Source organism: Sapajus apella, unplaced genomic scaffold, assembly GCF_009761245.1.
Source record: "Sapajus apella isolate SASKATOON/1434 unplaced genomic scaffold, GSC_monkey_1.0 scaffold23, whole genome shotgun sequence".
In the NCBI taxonomy this organism is placed as follows: Eukaryota; Metazoa; Chordata; class Mammalia; order Primates; family Cebidae; genus Sapajus; species Sapajus apella.
In genome coordinates, this window is record NW_022436963.1 from 2,406,260 (window position 1) to 2,420,603 (window position 14,344).

A 14,344-nucleotide genomic window follows, 5' to 3' on the forward strand; every position below is an offset into this window, starting at 1 on the left:
CAGTTGGCTTTATTTCTGGGTTTGGTCTAACTGCTTATTTTTATTCCAGTATATGCTGTTTTGGTAACTATAGCCTTGTAGTATAATTCAAAGTCCCATAATGTGTTACTTAATATTGCTTTGGTTGTCCAGGCTCTTTTGGTTCCATATGAATTTTAGGATTGGTTTTTCTAGTTCTGGGAAAAATGTTGATGATATTTTGATGTGAATTGCGTTGAATCTATAGATTGCTTTTGGCAGTACAGTCATTTTTACAATATTGATTCTTATCTGTGAGCATGGCGTGTGTTTTCATTTGTTTGTGTCATCTGTGAATTTTTTTCAGCAGTGCCTTGTAGTTTTTCTTGTAAAGATCCTTCATTTTCTTGGTTAAGCATATTCCTAAGATCTTTTGTTTTTATTTTTTTCAGCTGTTGTAAAAGGGATTGAGTTCTTGATTTGATTCTCAGCTTGGTTTTTGGTGTATAGCAGTGCTACTGATTTGTGTACAGTGATTTTGTACCTGAGACCTTACTTTACTGAATTTGTTTATTAGATCTAGGAATCTTTTTATGAATCTTTAGGGTTTTCTATGTATATGATTACGTAATCATTGAATAGTGGCAGTTCGTCTTCCTCTTTTCCAATCTGGATGCCCTTTATTTCTTTCTCTTGCCTGATTGTTTTGGTTAGGACTTCTAGTATTATATTGAAGAGACGTGGTGAAAATGAGCATCATTGTCTTGTTCCATTTATCAGGGGGAATGCTTTCAACTTTCCCCATTCAGTGTGATTTGATCGTGGGTTTGTCATATATGCTTTTATTATTTTGAGGTAAGATGGGCTTTTAAAAAATTCTTTGTATTCTTATATGAATTTTGGAATCAGTTCGTCAATTTCCTTCAAAAAGTTATGGGATTTTGATTGTTATCTCTAGATTTTTTTCTTTTATAATTTGGTGTCTATTTCATTAATTTCTGTTCATTTTTATTATGAGAATTCTGCTTTTCAAAGCATAATCAAATTTATTTGATGATTCTTTTAAAAAGTATCTGTTTGCTTGTGGTAGATAAGAAGCTCCTAATGTTAATATTTTCTTCAGTAATTGATACAAACTTGCTCAAAAAGGACATTTGAACACAGGACATCCAGAGGGACAGAGAGACTCTGTTAATAGAAATGTTTTTATACAAGCACACATGCACCCACCACTCATGGATAGTAATTTTGCCACAATGTATTTTATTGTCCAAAATGGCTAATACTATTTTTCAAAATGTAGATTAAGTGGAAAGGGGCTTACACTTTAGAAAGAGGATTAGTAAAGAAGGGAGGGTACACATTTAAGAAAATGTAGTGCTTAATCAAGTGACTCTGACCCTGTCTTAGTGTTTAAAAATGCTAATTGGTGTGTTTATCCTTGCTTTTGTAGTGATATGCAGCTTTCGAGGATCTGTCCCTCAAGGGTTGGTCTTAGAAATAGGAGAAACAGTCCAGATTCTTGAAAAATGTGAAGGTGAGTATGGACCTACAAAGCGTATAAATTGTGATCACTTTTTGGCAGTACTATGTACATTTTTTTGTGCTAATATGATTATAAGCAATAATTCTGGAGCCATAATTAGTCACATGATGAAATAGTGTTATATAAAATTCTTCCTGACCTATGTTCAGCATAATGGTATGAACCTTTTTGACTCTAATGTAATAGCAACAGTTAGATAAGTAATTTTTGTCTGTCAGAACATGTTTTTAAACATATATTTATGGGGTACATGAGATACTTTGGTACAGGCATACAATATGCATTAATTACATCATGGTAAATGTAGTGTCTGTCACCCCAAGCATTTATTGTTTTTTTGTATTGCAAAGATTCTAATTGTACTCCCTCAATTATTCAAAAATGTGCAACAAATTATTGCTGACTGTAGTCACCCTATTGTGCTATCAAATACTAGATCTTATTCATTGTATCTATATTTTGTGCCCTACTATTTATTTTTACAAATAGATAATCTACCCATGCTTAGCTGTCTTGAATGGAACTACGTTACAGTCCATTCATTTGTGTGTTTCCATCTGATTGGCTGGGCATCTTTAGTCATAATTAAAACAAAGCCTTAAATATGTTTAAATGTAGTTTGGCTTGACTACTCTCCTCTTCTGTGGCATATACGGGTATTTCTGCTGTAACATTTACACATTCTTGAGATGGATCATGTTCTTCAAAATCTGTACTTTAAATCAAGATTTATGGGAAAACTAAATTTAGGGAGAAATTACACAAAATCAGAGTATTAACAAAAGTAAAATTGATGCCATGGGAAATAACTTGGACAGCCTAGACTAGCAGTTCAGCATGATTACAAGCCATCTCAGATGATATAATGAAGTAGAACTGTTGCAGTGTGGGTATAGAGCCAATGTATATGGGAGTGGAGCTTTAATCTAGTTGAGTTACTGTTAAGAGGGGTATGGGAGGACATGTAACCTACCATGACCCAGGAATCACATGTATTTAGGAGTGTGCTTTTCTGGAAAGGGAGCTACACTCATTTTAAATTTTCTTAAAACGTAAGCATAAATCAGCACCCTTTTATGATAAAAACTCTAAGGAAGCTAAGAATAGAAGGTGATTTTCTTTATCTAATAAAGGATAGCTACTAAAATGCCTGCAGCAAACATCATATTCAGTCATAAAATATTGAGAGAGTTTTCACTGAAATTTTAAAGTGAGACAAGAATACCTGCTGTCTTATTCTGTTTATGTATTGCTCTAAAGGAGTACCTGAGGCTGTATAATTTATAAAGAAAGGGGGTTTCTTTGCCTCATGGTTCTGTTGGCTGTACAAGAAGTGTGATACCAACTTTTGCGTCTGGTGAGGGCTTCAGGAAACTTCCACTCATGGCAAAAGTTGAAGAGAAGTGTGTATGTGCGGAGATTACATGGCAAGAGAGAAAGCAAGAGTGAGGGGAGGTCCCAGGCTCTTTTTAACAATTTTATTTTTTAATCAACAAATAATAATTGTATTTATGGGTACATAGTGATGTTTTGATACATATAATATATAGTGATCAGATCAGGGTAACTAGAATATACATTATCCCAAACATTTTCTTTCCTTTTGGTTGAGAAAGTTTAATATTTTCCTTCTAGCTTCTGAAACTATATGTTATTATTAATTGTAGTTATCTTACCTGGGATAGAACATTAGATCCGATTCTTTTTATCTAGTTGTAATTTTGTATTCTTTGACAAATCTCTTGAAATCCTCCCTTATCCCTTCCCTCCCAGTATCCTTCATTCAGTTTTATTATTATTATTATTTTTTTTGTTAACTTACACATATAAGTAAGAATATGAGGTGTTTAACTTCTCTTTTTGGCTTATTTCACTTAACATGATGTCCTCTAGTTCCATGCACATTATCACAAATGGCAGAATTTCAGTATTTTTTGTGGCAGAATAGTACTCCATTGTGTAGATACAACATATTTTCTTCATCCGTTATTGGACAGTTAGGTTGATTCCATATCTTGGCTGTTGTAAATGGTGCTGCTGTAAACATAGGAATGCTGATGTCTTTTCAGTATAATGACTTCTGTTCCATTGGATAAAATCCCAGTGGTTCTATAAAGAGATCTTGAGACCGAAAAGTAAAAAATTAAAAAAAAAAAATCTCACTGGGGTGGGACTGCTAGATCATATAGTAGTTCTTTTATTTGGAGACAGGGTCTCATTCTGTCAGCAGGCTGGAGTGCAGTAGTACCATCATGGCTCACTGTAGCCTTGACCTCCTTAGGCTCAGATGCTCTTCCCAGCTCAGCCTCCTGAGTAGCTAGGACTACAGGCGTACCATGTCACCAGGCCTGGCTAATTTTTGTATGTTCTTTTAGAGATGGGGTTTCACCACGTTGCTCAGGCAGGCTGATCTTGAGCTCCTGGGCTCAAGTGATCTGCCCACCTCAGCCTTCCAAAGTGCTGAAATTAGAGGCATGAGGTAGCACACTCAGCCATGTAGTAGTTCTATTTATAGTATTTTTTAAAAATTTGAAATATTTATTTAATTTTTGTTTTAGGTTCAGGGGTACATGTACACATTTGTTATATTGGTAAACTTGTTTCAGGTGGGTTTGTTGTACAGATTATCTCATCACCCAGGTATTAAGCCTAGTACACATAGTTATTTCTCCTGATCCTCTCCTTCTTCCTACCCTCCATCTCTGGTAGGCCCCAGTGTCTGTTGTTGCCCTCTGTGTGTCCATGTTGTTCTCATCTTTTAGCTCCCACTTACAAGTGAGAACATGTGGTATCTGGTTTTCTGTTCCTGTGTTAGTTTGCTAAGGATAATAGCCTCCAGCTCCATCCATGTTCCTGCAAAGGACAGGATCTTGCTTTTTTTTTATGGTGGCATGGTGTTCCATAGTATATATGTTCCACATTTTCTGTAGTCTACCATTGATGGGCGTTTAGATTGATTCCATGTTTTTGCCATTGTTAATAGTGCTGCAGTGAAAGTACACATGCATATGTCTTTATGATAGAATGATTTATATTCCTTTGGGTATATATGTAATATTGGGATTGCTGGGTCATATGTCAGTTCCGTTTTTAGGTCTTTGAGGAATTCCCACACTGTTTTTCATAATGGCTGAGCTAATTTACACTCCTGACAACAGTGTAAGCATTTTTTTTCTCAGCAGTCTCACCAGCACCTGTTATTATTTTAGTTTCTTTTTGTGTAGCTTTTCTTAAAAAATTCTTTCTAAAATTAATTTTTAAAAATTTCAATAGTTTTTTTGGGAACACGTGGTGTTTAGTCACATGAGTAAGTTCTTTAGTGGTGATTTCTGAAATTTTGGTGCACCCATCACCTGAGCAATGTACACTGTACCCAATATGTAGCCTTTTATCCCTCACCCACCTCAGACCTTTCTCCCCACCGTCGAGTCCCCAAAGTCCATTGTATCATTCTTATGCCTTTGCGTCCTCATAGCTTAGCTCCCACTTATAAGTGAGAACATAACAATGTTTGGTTTTTCATTCCTGAGTTACTTCACTTAGAATAATGGTCTCCAATTCCATCCAGGTTGCTGCGAATGCCATGATTTTTTTTCCCTTTATCCCAGCACCATTTGTTGAATAGGGTGTATCCTTTCCCCACTTTGTTTTTGTTTGCTTTTTCAAACATTATTTGGCTGTAAGTATTTGACTTTATTTCTGGGTTCTCTCTTCTGTTCGATTTGTCTGTGTGCCTATTTTTATACCAGTACCATACTGTTTTGGTAACTATAGCCTTATAGTATAGTTTGAAGTCAGGTAATGTGATGCCTACAGATTTGTTCTTTTGGCTTAGTTTTGCTTTGGCTCTGTGGTCTCTTTTTTGGTTCCGTATGAATTGTAGGTTTGTTTTTTTCTAGCTCTGTGAAGAATGATGGTGGTATTTTGATGGGAATTGCGTTGAATTTATTTAGATTGCTTTTGGCAGTATGGTCATTTTCACGATACCCATTCATGAGCATAGGATGTGTTTTCATTTGTTTGTGTCATCTATGTTTTCTTTCAGCAGCGTTTTATAGTTTTCCTTGTAGAGATTTTTCCACCACCTTGGTTAGGTATATTCCTAAGTATTTTATTTTATTTTATTTTATTTTATTTTATTTTATTTGCAGCGATTGTAAAAGGGGTTGACTTCTTGATTTGATTCTTAGCCTGGTCACTGTTGGTGTATAGCAGTGTTACTGATTTGTATACATCAATTTTGTATCCTGTGGCTAGGCACAGTGGCTCATGCCTATAATCCCAGTACTTTGGGAAGCCAAGGTTGGCGGATCACCTGAGGTCAGGAGTTTGAGACCAGCCTGGCCAAACCACTCGGATTTCAACATGGTGAAATCCTGTTTTTTCAAAAAATACAAAAATTAGCAAAGCGTGGTGGCACATGCCTGTAATCCCTGCTACTTGGGAGGCTGAGTCAGAAGAATTGCTTGAACATGGGAGGCAGAGGTTGCAGTGAGCTGAGATTGTGCCATTGCACTCTAGCCTGGGCGACAAGAGCAAAACTCCATCTAAAAAAAAAATGTATTTTGAAACTTTTCTGAATGCGTTTTTCAGTTCTAGGAGCTTTTTGGATAGGTCTTTAGAGTTTTTTAGGTATAGGATCATGTCGTTGGTGAACAGTGATTGTTTGATTTCAAACTCTTTACTAATTTGGATGCTCTTTATTTCTTTTTCTTGTCTGATTGCCCTGGCTAGGACTTCCAGTACTATGCTGAAGAGAAGTGGTAAAAGTGGGCATTCTTGTCTTGTTCCAGTTCTGAGGTGGAATGCTTTCATCTTTTCCTCATTTAGTACAATGGTGGCTGTAGGTTTGTTGTAAATAAATAGGCTTTTATTAAGGTCTGTCCCTTCTATGCCAATTTTGCTGAGGGTTTTAATCATAAAGGATGCTGGATTTTGTCAAATGCTTTTTCTGCACCTATTAAGATGATATATGATTTTTGTTTTTAATTCTGTTTATGTGGTATATCACATTTATTGACGTGGCTCTGTTAAACCATCCCTGTGTTCCTGGTATGAAACCTGCTTGATATGGCGGATTATCTTTTTGATAATGCTGTTGGATTCAGTTAGCTAGTATTCTGTTGAGAATTTTTACATCTATGTTTATTGTTCATCAGGGATATTGGTGTGTAATTTTCTTTCTTTCTTTTTTTTTTTGTTATATCCTTTCCTGGTTTTGGTATTAAGGTGATACTAGCTTCATAGAATAATTTAGGGAGTCCCTCTTTCTCTATCTTTTGGAATACTGTCAATAGGATTTTTTCCAGTTCTTCTGATAGAAATCAGCTGTGAATCCTTCTGGTTTTGGACTTTTTTTGTTGGCACTTTTTTAAATTAACATTTTAATCTCACTGCTTGTTATTTGTCTGTTCAGAGTTTCTGTATGTTCCTGGTTTAATCTAAGAGAGTTGTATATTTCCAGAAATTTGTCCATCTCCTCTAGGTTTTCTAGTTTGTGCCACAGTAGCCTTGAATGATCTTTTGTATTTCTGTGGTATTGTATTGGTTGTAATACCTCTTGTTTTGTTTCTAATTGAGCTTATTTGGATTTTCCCTCTTCTTGGTTAATCTTGCTAATGGTCTATCAGATGGATAGATTGCAAAAATTTTTCTCCCATTCTGTAGGTTGTCTGTTTACTCTGTTGATAGTTTCTTTTGCTGTGCAGAAGCTCCTAAGTTTAGTAAAATCCCATTTGTCAATTTTTGCATTTGTTGTGATTGCTTTTGGTCTCTTTCTCACGAAATCTTTGCCCATGCCTATGTCCAGAATGGTATTGCCTAGGTGATCTGTTACAGTTTTGGGGTTTACATTAAAATGTTAAAAAAAATCTATTTTTTTTCTTTTTTTGAGATGGAGTCTTGCTCTGTCGCCCAAGAGGATGGAGTAAAATGTGCAGTGGTGTGATCTCAGCTCACTGCAACCTCTGCCTCCCGGGTTCAAGTGATTTTCCTGCCCCAGCCTCTTGAGTAGCTGGGACTACAGGCATGCGCCATCACACCTGGCTGATTTTTGTATTTTTAGTTTTACCATGTTGAAATGGGGTTTCACTATGTTGACTAGGTTGGTCTGGAACTCCTGACCTCAGGTGATCTACCCACCTCAGCCTCCCAAAGTGCTGGGATTATAGGCATGAACCACTGTGCTCAGCCAAGTGTTTAATCTATCTTGAGTTGATTTTTGTGTATGGTGTAAAGAAGGGATCCAATTTCAATCTTCTGCATATGGTTAGCTAGTTATCCCAGAACCATTTATTCAATAGGGAGTCTTCCTCATTGCTTGTTTTTGTCAAGTTTGTTGAAGATCAGATAGTTGTAAATGTGTGGCCTTACTTCTGGGTGCTCTGTTGTTTTCCATTGGTCTTGTGTGTCTGTTTTTGTACTAGTACCATGTTGTTTTAGTTACTGTGGCCATGTGGTATAGTTTGAAGTTGGGTAGTGTGATGCCTCCAGCTTTGTTCTTTTTGCTTAGGCTTGCCTTGGCTAATTGGAGTTTGTTTTTTTTTGTTCCATGTGAATTTTAAAATAGATTTTTCTAGTTCTGCGAAGAATGTCATTGTTAATTTGATAGGAATAGCATTGAATCTGTAAATTGCTTTGGGCAGTATGACCGTTTTAATGATACTGATTCTTCCTATCTGTTAGCATGAAATGTTTTTCCATTTGTTTGTGTCATCTCTGTTTTTTTTTTTTTTTTGAGTGAGGTTTTGTAATTCTTTTTGTAGACATCTTCCACCTTCTCTGGCTAGCTATACTTCTAGGTTATTTCATTCTTTTTGTGGCAGTGAATGAGATTGTGTTTCTGAGTTGGCTTTTGAGTTGGCTGTTGGTGGTGTATAGGAACGCTAGTGATTTTTATATGTAGATTTTGTATTCTGAGTCTTTGCTTAAGTTGTTTTTCAGCTTAAGGATCTTTGGGGCTGACACTGTGGGGTATTGTAGGTATAGGACATGTCATCTACAAAGAGGGATAATTTGACTTTCTTTCTTCCTATTTGAATGCGCTTTATTTCTTTCTCTTGCATGATAGTTCTGGCCAGAACTTCCAATACTATGGTGACTAGAAGTAGTGAGAGATCAGAGCTCTTCTGTCCTGTGCTGGTTTTCAAGGGGAATGCATCCAGCTTTTGTAGATTCATTATGATGTTGGCTGTGGGTTTGCCATAGATGTCTGTTACTATTTTAAGGTATGTTTCTTCAATACCAAGCTTATTGAGAGTTTTTAACATAAAGAGGTGTTGAATTTTACCAAAAGCCTTTTATGCATCTGTTGAGAGGATCATGTGGTTTTCGTTTCTAGTTTTGTTTATGTAATAAATCATGTTTATTGATTTGCATATGTTAGACCAACCTTGTATTCCAGGGATAAAGCCTGGTTGATCATGGTGGATAAGCTTTTTGATGTGCTGCTGTATTTGGTTTGCAGATATTTTGTTGAGGATTTTTGCATTAATGTTCATCAAGGATATTAGCCTGTTTTTTTTGTTGTGTCTCTGCCAGGTTTTGATATCAGGTTGATGCTGGCCTCATAGAATGAGCTGAGGAGGAATCCCACCTCCTTAGTTTTTAAAAATTGTTTCAGTAGGAATGGTACCAGCTCTTCTTTGTACATCTGTTAGAATTTGGTTGTGAATTTATCTAGTCCTTGGCTTTTTTTGGTTGGTTGGAAGTTTATTAAAATTCAATTTCAGAGCTCATTATTGGTCTCTTTAGATATTCATTTTCTTCCTGGTTCAGTCTTTGGAGGGTGTATGTGTTTCGGAATTTATCTGTTTCTTCCAGATTTTCTGGTTTATGTGTATAGTGGTGTTCATAATAGTCTCTGATGGTTATTTGAATTTCTGTGGGGTCAATGGTAATATCCCTTTGCTGTGTGTTTATTTGGATCTTCTGTCTTCTCTTCTTTGCCTAGCTAGTCATCTATCTGTTTTATTAATTTTGTTTTCTTTTTGAGCCAGTTTCACTATTGTTGCCAAAGCTGGAGTGCAATGGCATGATTTTGGCTCATTGTAACCTCCACCTCCTGGGTTTAAGTAATTCTCTTGCCTCAGCCTCCCAAGTAGGTGGGACTACAGGCATGTGCCACCACACTCAGCTAATTTTTGTGTTTTTTAGTAGAGACGGGATTTCATCTTGTTGGTCAGGCTGGTCTCTAACTCCTGACCTGAGGTGATCCACCTGCCTCAACCTCCCAAAGTGCTGGAATTACAGGTGTGATCCACCTTGCCTGGCCTGTTTTACTAATTTTCTTTTCAAAAATCCAACTCTTGCCTTCATTGATCTTTTGAATGGTTTTTCATGTTTCCCTCTTCTATTCACCTTTGATTTTGGTTACTTCTTGTCTTCCACTAGCTTTGGCCTTGGTTTACTCTTGGTTTTCTAGTTCTTTTAGTTGTGATGCTAGATTGAGACTCTTTTTGGTGTGGGCATTTAGTGCTATATATTTTCCTTTTAACACTATCTTAGTTGTGTCCCAGAGATTTTGGGTATATTGTATCTTTGTTCTCATTAGTTTTAAAGAACTTGTTGATTTTTGCCTTAATTTCATTATTTACTTAGAAGTCATTTGGGAGCAGTTTATTTAATTTTTGTGTAATTGTATGGTTTTGAGTGAATTCTTTGGTGTGGATTCTTAATTTGATTGTGTTGTGGTCTGAGAGAGTGGTTGTTATGATTTCATTTCTTTTGCATTTGCGGAGGAGTGTTTTGTGTCCAGAGTATGTGGTCAATTTTAGACTGTGTGGTGTGGCAATGAGAAGAACGTATATTTTGTTGCTTTTGGGTGGAGAATTTGTAAATGTCTATCAGATCCATTTGATCCAGTGCTGAGTTCAAGTACTGAATATCTTTGTTAATTTTCTGCCTTAATAATCTGTTGAATACTGTCAGTGGCATGTTGAAGTCTCCCACTGTTGTGTGGGAGTCTGTTTCTCTTTGTAGGTCTCTAAGAACTTGCTTTATTAATCTGGGTATTCTGTGTTTGGTGCATATATATTTAGGATAGTTAAGTCTTCTTGTTGAATTGAATCTTTTGCCATTATGTAATGTGTTTCTTCGTCTTTTTTGATCTTTACTGGTTTAAAGTCTGTTTTGTCTGAAATTAGGATTGCAACCCCTGCTTTTGTGTTTTCTTTTGCTTGGTAGATTTTTCATTGACCCTTTATTTTGAGTCTATGGGTGTTTTTGCATGTGACATAGATCTATCGAAGACAGCATATTAATGGGTCTTAGTTCTTTGTCTAGCTTGCCATTCTATGCCTTTTAATTGGGGCATTTATCCCATGTACATTCAAGGTTAGCATTGATATGTGTGGATTTGATCCTGTCATCATGATGTTAGCTAGTTATTATGGAGACATGTTTGTATGGTTACTTTATAGTGTTACTGGTCTGTGTACTTAAGTGTGTGTTTGTAGTGGCTGGTAATGGTCTTTCCTTTCCATATTTAGTGTTTCCTTCAGGAGCTTTTGTAAGGTAGGTCTGGGGGTAATGAATTTCCTTAGCGTTTGATTGTCTTAAAAGGATTTTATTTCTTATTGGCATATGAAGCTTAGTTTGGCCAACTATGAATTTCTGGGTTTGAATCTCTTTTCTTTAAGAATGTGGAATATTGGCCCCAATCTTTTCTGGCTTGGGTTTCTCCTGAGAGGTCCATTGTTAGTCTGATGGGCTTTACTTTGTAGGTTACCTGATCTTTCTTTCTAGCTACCTTTAATATTTTTTTCTTTTATTTTGACTTTGGAGAATGATTATATTTCTTGGAGATGATCTTCTTGTGAAGTATCTTACTGGGGTTCTTTGCATTTCCTGCATTTAAATGTTGGCCTCTTTAGGTTTGGGGAAGCTCTCATTGATGTTATCCTGAAATATGTTTTTCAAGTTTCTTACACTCTCTGTCTCTTTCAGGGACACCAGTGACTCATGGATTTGGTCTCTCTCTCTCTCTTTCTTTCTTTCTTTCTTTTTTTTTGAAATGGAGTGTTGCTCTGTCACCAGGCTGGAGTGCAGTGGTGTGATCTTGGCTTACCGCAACCTCTACTTCCTGGGTGCAAGTGATTCTTCTGCTTCAGCCTCCCAAGTAGCTGGGACTACAGGTGCATGCCAGCACACTTGGCTAATTGTTGTGTTTTTAGTAGAGAGAGGGTTTCACCGTGCTGGCCAGGTTGGTCTCGATCTCTTGACCTTGTGATCCACCTGCCTTGGCCTCTGGATTTTGTCTTTACATAAGCCCATATTTCTTGGAGATTTTGTTTGTTCCTTTTCATTCTTTTTCTCTGTTGTTTTCTGTCTGTTGTATTTCAGATCAGTCCTCAAGCTCTTAGATTCTTTCTTTACCTTGGTCTGTTCTGCTGATACTTGTGATTGCATTATCAAATTCTTGTAGTGTGTTTTACAGCTCTGTCAGATCAGTTACGTTCTTTTCTATACCGGTTATTTTAACTTTCAGCTCCTGTATCATTTTATTGTGATACTTAGCTTTCTCGGGTTGGGTTTCAAAATATTCTGTCATCTCAATGATCTTCTTCCCTATCCATGTTCTGAATTATTTCTGTCATTTCAGCCATCTCAGCTCCATTGGAAACCTTTCTGGAGAGGTGGTGCAGTTGTTTACGTGAAAGAAGGCACTCTTTTTGAGTTGTCAGAGTTATTGCACCGATTCTTTTTATCTTTGTGGGCTGCTATTTCTTAAGTCTTGGAAGCTGCTGACCTTTGGAGTTTTTTTTTTTTTTTTTTTTTTTTACTTTTATGTGATGACCTTGAGGGTTTGATTGCAGTATGAGGAGAATTCAGCTGACTGGCTTAGTTTGCAGATTTTAGGGACTTCATGCTGTAACTCTGTGTGACTCGTGTTGGGCCCTGATTTTGCACCCTGAGGTTAGAAATCCACTGTGCTGGTGGGGTTGGGGGCTGAGGTGCTCCTGGACCACAGGTCACTGCATTCCAGTTGGAGTGCAGTTTGTAGTATGGTGGCAGCAGGATCCATGTTTGTTTTCCTGTGCTGGCAGCAGCAGCAGTGACGGCATGGTGGAGTGCACACTGCTGCAGCAGGGTGCTAGTGAATGCCAAGGTTCCTGCCTCTGTGCAGGCATTCACCACAGTAGAGGAGGCAGTATGGCTGGGGGGAGGTTGGGGACTTCTGTTGGTGACTGTGCAAGTAGTTGTGCTGGTGGTGCTGTGAGCGTGGAGGTGGGGCGCTGTTAGGTGCAGGTCTGTGTGAGCTCTCTGTTTGTTATGGGGTAGTCACTCAGGAAGTGGAAGAGTCTGCTGTTCTCTATGCCTAGTTTCACTCCTCTGGCAGTTTTGGTGCAAGGGCGGGGCATTGAAAGGGGTGGGGCTGCCTTGCTTTGTGTCCCCAAGGCTCTGACCATAGTGGTGTTTAAGCTGTGTCTGGCTGGTCATCTTGTCCTCTCTGTTGTCTCGGACAACAGATGAGACCCAAGGTGCGGTACACTTCCAGCTAAATGAAAGTGCTGCAAGGCTCCTGTTATTTGTAATATCTTTGAGGAGCCTCCATACTGTTCTCCATAGCAGTGTACTAGTTTACATCTTCATCACAGTGTATAAGGGTTCTGTTTTTTCTGCACCCTTGCCAGCATTTGTTATTTTTGTCTTTTTGATGTTAGTCATTGTAATTGGGGTGAGATGATACCTCATTGTTGGTTTTATTTGCATTTCTGTGATGATTAATGATATCGAGCATTTTTTCATATATTTATTGGCCATTTATATGTCCTTTTTTGATAAATGTTTGTTCAGATTATTTGGCCATTTTTATTTTTCAATCTTTAATATCAACATTAATTGTATTTTCAAATCTAAAGACAAATTACAGATAGGAAGAGAAACTTATGAAAACTATGGGGCACAGCATTCAGGGTATTAGAAAAAGAATACAAAAAATTGTAACACAAGAGCCTTCACAGGCAGTCAAGTGACCTCATCAAGCAGCTCCCTCACAACACAGCCAGGTAAATCCACAAAGATGGGACAAAACAGCGCAAAAAAGATGAAACAATCAAAGACCAGAACACCTCTTCACCTTCAAGGGATCACAACCCCTCAACAACACAGGATCACAACTTGACTGAGGAGTGTGACGAATGGAAAGAAACAGGCTTCAGAAGGTGGATAATAACAAACTTTTCTGAGCTAAAGGAACACGTTCTAACTCAATGCAAAGAAACCAAAAACCTTGAAAAAAGGTTAGACAAAATGCTAACTAGAATAACCAGCTAAGAGAAGAACATAAACGACTTGATGGAGTTGAAAAACACAGCAGGAAAACTATGTGAAGCAAACACAAGTTTTAATAGCCAAATTGATCAAGCAGAAAAAAGGATATCACAGATTGAAGATGAACTCAATGAAATAAAAAGAGAAGGCAAGACAAGTGAAGAAAGAGTGAAAAGAAATGAACAAAGCCTCCAAGAAATATGGATTTATGTGAAAAGTCCTAATCTACACTCGATCAGTGTACCTGAATATGATGGGGAGAATGAATCCGAGCTGGAAAACACGCTCCAGGATATTACCCAGGAGAACTCCCCAAGCCTAGCAAGGCAGTCCAAATTTCAAATTTAGGAAATAGAGAGAACTCCACAAAGATATTCCTCAAGAAGACCAACCCCAAGGCACATAGTCGTCAGATTCACCAGGGTCAAAATGAAGGAAAAAATGCTAAGGGCAGCCAGAGAGAAAGGTCAGGTCACCCACAGAGGGAAGCCAGTCAGACTCACAGCAGATCTCCCGGCAGAAACCCTGCAAGCCAGAAGAGAGTGGGGGCCAATATTCAATGTCCTT

General features: G+C 37.5%; 1 protein-coding gene across 2 annotated transcripts in view; it reads left to right on the forward strand.

The window, feature by feature from the left end:
- The window catches only part of DOCK3 (dedicator of cytokinesis 3), a 664,292-nt gene that overhangs the window by 107,010 nt on the left and 542,938 nt on the right, over positions 1-14,344 (forward strand). For both annotated transcript variants that reach the window (XM_032290004.1, XM_032290005.1), the window contains exon 2: positions 1,412-1,495. In XM_032290004.1, the coding sequence (XP_032145895.1) occupies positions 1,412-1,495 (84 nt within the window). The remainder of the gene's footprint in view (positions 1-1,411; positions 1,496-14,344) is intronic.